The sequence below is a fragment of the Gavia stellata genome, chromosome 19, assembly GCF_030936135.1.
Source record: "Gavia stellata isolate bGavSte3 chromosome 19, bGavSte3.hap2, whole genome shotgun sequence".
Lineage (NCBI taxonomy): Eukaryota > Metazoa > Chordata > Aves > Gaviiformes > Gaviidae > Gavia > Gavia stellata.
In genome coordinates this window covers 13,648,021-13,651,481 of record NC_082612.1, presented here as the reverse complement: position 1 = coordinate 13,651,481, position 3,461 = coordinate 13,648,021, and the positions used below count along the sequence as shown (strand labels likewise).

The 3,461-nt window shown below is 46.3% G+C and overlaps 1 protein-coding gene across 3 annotated transcripts; it reads left to right on the top strand.

Annotated features, from left to right (window-relative positions):
• The first annotated feature begins 450 nt into the window (after positions 1-450).
• On the top strand, positions 451-3,256 carry NDUFC1 (NADH:ubiquinone oxidoreductase subunit C1). Of its 3 annotated transcripts, none has more exons than XM_059826920.1 (4): positions 451-513; positions 1,295-1,398; positions 2,252-2,334; positions 3,095-3,256. In XM_059826920.1, coding segments are annotated over exons 1-4 (249 nt in total). In that variant the 5' UTR covers positions 451-452; the 3' UTR covers positions 3,096-3,256. The 3 variants fall into 3 exon arrangements, with proteins under 3 accessions (XP_059682903.1, XP_059682904.1, XP_059682905.1); XM_059826921.1 differs by lacking the exon at positions 3,095-3,256 and adding an exon at positions 2,723-3,088; XM_059826922.1 differs by lacking the exon at positions 3,095-3,256 and having other exon boundaries at positions 2,252-2,335.
• Positions 3,257-3,461: the final 205 nt, after the last annotated feature.

Sequence of the window (3,461 nt, the reverse complement as noted above, 5' to 3'; positions counted from 1 at the left end):
CTTCAGCCCGTGGCCGGCGCAGCGCGGTCACTGGCTGGCCCTGAGGGGCGCAGCGCACTCTTCGCGCACGTGGGCTTAAGGAGGAAGGGGCGGGTGGCAGGCGTCGCGCTGCCCACGCGTGCAGCGCCGGCCCGGGCTCGCGGAGCCGGTTCCACGCGCGGAGAGGACACGCAGCCCGCTCTCGCTGCCGGCGGGGCGGGTAGCGCCGCTCTGTACCGTCAGCAAACGCAGTTAAAGGCGAGGGGGGGGATGTTGCGCAGCAGGCGCCCGGCCCGCCAGGTCTCGTGCGGGGGAGCGCGTCCGCTCGCGGCGCCCGGGGGAGAGGCGGGGCGGGACGCGCGGGTACCGGGCAGCGGCGGGCGGGAGGCGGGGCGGGGCCGCCGGCCCGGCAGGGGGCAGTGCGGCGCCGTGCGGCCCTGCCCTCGTGGGCGGAGCTGGGCCGAGCCGACAAGATGGCGGCGGCGCTGAGGGTCGCGAAGCGCTTGAGGCTGGTGGCGGGAGTGCCGAGCCTCGGTGAGCGGCGGCGGGGGCAGAGGGGGGCCTGGCTCGCTGTGACTCGGGGTGGCGGGGAGCCCCTTTTTGTTTAGGCGAGTGGGAGTCTGTCGTCCTCTGCCCGCGCCCCGAGGGCGTTCTGCGTTAGCGGGCTGCGGCGGTGCCCCGGGGCCTGTCCGCTGACCCGAGTGCCCTGGGAGCTCGGCTGCTTGTGGGGGGGTCCCCCTTAGCTGGGGCGCTCCTCGCTTCATGGCTGGAATTAAAGCAAGCTACGGTGGCAATTTTCCTCTTTCTATTTTTAATCCAAACCAGTTAGTCTTATTATTTTTTTTTTTCGATATTAAGTTAGTGCTGCTTCCAGGCCGGGGGGAGGACCCTCCTCAGGAAGGCTGTGCCGGGGGGTGCCCGCGGAGGGGCGGGGTGTGGGGCAGGTGGGGAAGGCCTGGGGATGGGAGCTTTCTGCAGGGGACAGTAAGAGGCGGCGCAAGCAAAAGATGCGGTAGGGTATGGTTTTTGTGGCCAGAGGAAAGGGAAAAAGGCACTGTTTTGAACCGTTGGCAGCGCCCCATCCCCTCTCTCCTCTAACTTGGATCAGGCAGTGCATGCTGCATTGTATCTACAAATGGGTGAGCTATAACAATGTTATGGGGACCACTTATACATGATAATTGGATTTGTTTGTGGTTTTTTGTTGTTGTGGTTGGTTTGGGGCTTTTTTGCACGATTGTATGAGTGTCAGTAATTGACTTGGTGGTCTAAACCTGAGAAATGTTAACGCATTTGTAATCTTCTGCCTTTTTAGCTTTTACTCGTTCTGCGTTTGTTGCAAAAAGACGTAATTATGACCAACCAAACTGGTTTGGAGTTGGCTTGGCGTTTAGCACCAGTGCTGCCTTGTGGGCTCTTGTAAGTGTTTTCATTTGGTTTTGTTGAACTTTACTATTCCCAAACCATAGTGATCTGAAGGCAATGACTACAACTTACTTAGCTTGATTGGGGTAATGGATGGTTATAGCAGGTGTCAAGACTGAAGCATGATATGTTGGTTAGTATGTTTTCCCAAATCTATGTTGTGTACAAAAATGAACAACTTATTATGCTTCTTGCTGTTGCAAACTTAAAGCAGCCACAACAGAAGAATTAATTCTTCAAGCCTGCTGGTTTAAGGCTGTAACATATTTTCCCCAATAGATCTTAAAAAAAAAAAAAAAAAAGAGAAAGTCCTAGACCTAGGGATATGCCTAAATAATGTTGTGTTTATCAGACTATTAGTGCATTCTCTTCTCATTTTTCAGCTGTGGTCAATTGATTAAGACCCCCTTTTCCTGAGCAAAATGCAGTTGTAAGATGTTCCCTGTTTCAGAGAACTCACAGGCTTGATGTTGTTGATAAAGCAAGCAGGGTGTTGTAGCTCTCACGAAGAAATGTAGAGGATAAGCAGTGCTCCCACGATGACAACACTTTTCAGGGTGGGATGGATTCCCTTTTGGGTTTTCCCCTTTTTTTGGGGTGGTGTTGGATTGATTGACAGTAGAAACCTCCCCCCCCCCCCAGTTGGCCAGCAGAAAATATTTGAGAAAGGTGTGGGAAAAATGCCTCACTGGACAATTGATAATTTACAGATAACTTACTCTGTATTTTCCCAGTTGCATATTGGTTTGCATTCCTATAATAGCAATTTTATATTTTGTAGAAATATTTTTGTTCTGTTTCCGGCTGTGCATTGTATAGCAATTTATCATATACTGCTGTTTTATAGCTTTTCAAGCAGCATAATGAAGATGTAATGGAATATGAAAGAAGAAAAGAAGAGAGACAACATAAGTGTACAGGATGTTCATAGTAAGTATGTACATACAGGTGCTTTAGACTTAGCTGAACACAAATTGTGCAGGTCTGACTTCTGTTAGCGATCAAGATATTGGACTGACTTATCTTCTTCCCTTATTATTTCCCTTAATACTTTACATCTTGGCTTTTCCTATTCTTCTAACTCGTTCCCAGTTTTAAAGTGGTAAGGTGACTAATCTATATTTTCATATATTCATTTGTGTGCATATTCACTGCCAGCTTTCTGTCTTGGATGTGCAACTTTTGGGAAATAACACATGTCTTACAGTGTCTGTAATGAATTTAGGTCGCAAAGAGAATACCTTACAAGTGCTTTAGTGGCAAGAAGATCAAGGTCACTAAAAATAGCTTATCTTTGCCTCTTTTTTTATTTTAACAGGTCTACAGTGGGAAACATTTTTCTCAGTTTCACTTGTATATTACACATAAGAATGATATGAAGTCAATGCCTGTAGACTTGCATTGTAGTGGAAATTGTATGTGGTGGTTGTCCTTTTCAATGGAAAAAACATAATTGTGTTTCTGCTCTCTAAAAAAAAAATCTATTGGGGATTATGGCCTCAGAGCAATTAATATGCCACATGAAAGAATTGCTTATACTAGGTATAGAAAAACTTGGAGTCCTGTGGTTATTTTTGCTATAAATACTCATCTCCAGCTAAAAATACAGTATGCTGTGAGATGTTTCTAAACCATATTCATTGTGTCTATTTTTCTTGTTGCTAGGATTTTTTTTTTTCCTCTTTCTTAGGTTGATGGTATACTCAGATGGTATATATATAAGAAGTAACATGATCACCAGTTGTCCTACAAATAAATGAGCACAGCAGAAGTACAAAGTATCTAAATACTTATATGTTCATACATTTCATGTGCAGAATTATGAAATAAATGCTAAAGTCTGGAAGAAACTTATGAAGACTTTTCTTGCCATTTATATTTCATTCTGCTGGTCTTTAAATTGTTTTATGAGGCATTTCTGTTTCATAGTTTATCAATGTTATTTTCAAAACTCTCTCTGTTATTCTGGAAGGTACATTACAAAATTAGACATCGGTTCAGAGGAAGTTCAGCAAATATTCCAGAAGTTAAGTGTACTCTCACCCTGCCATCATTTT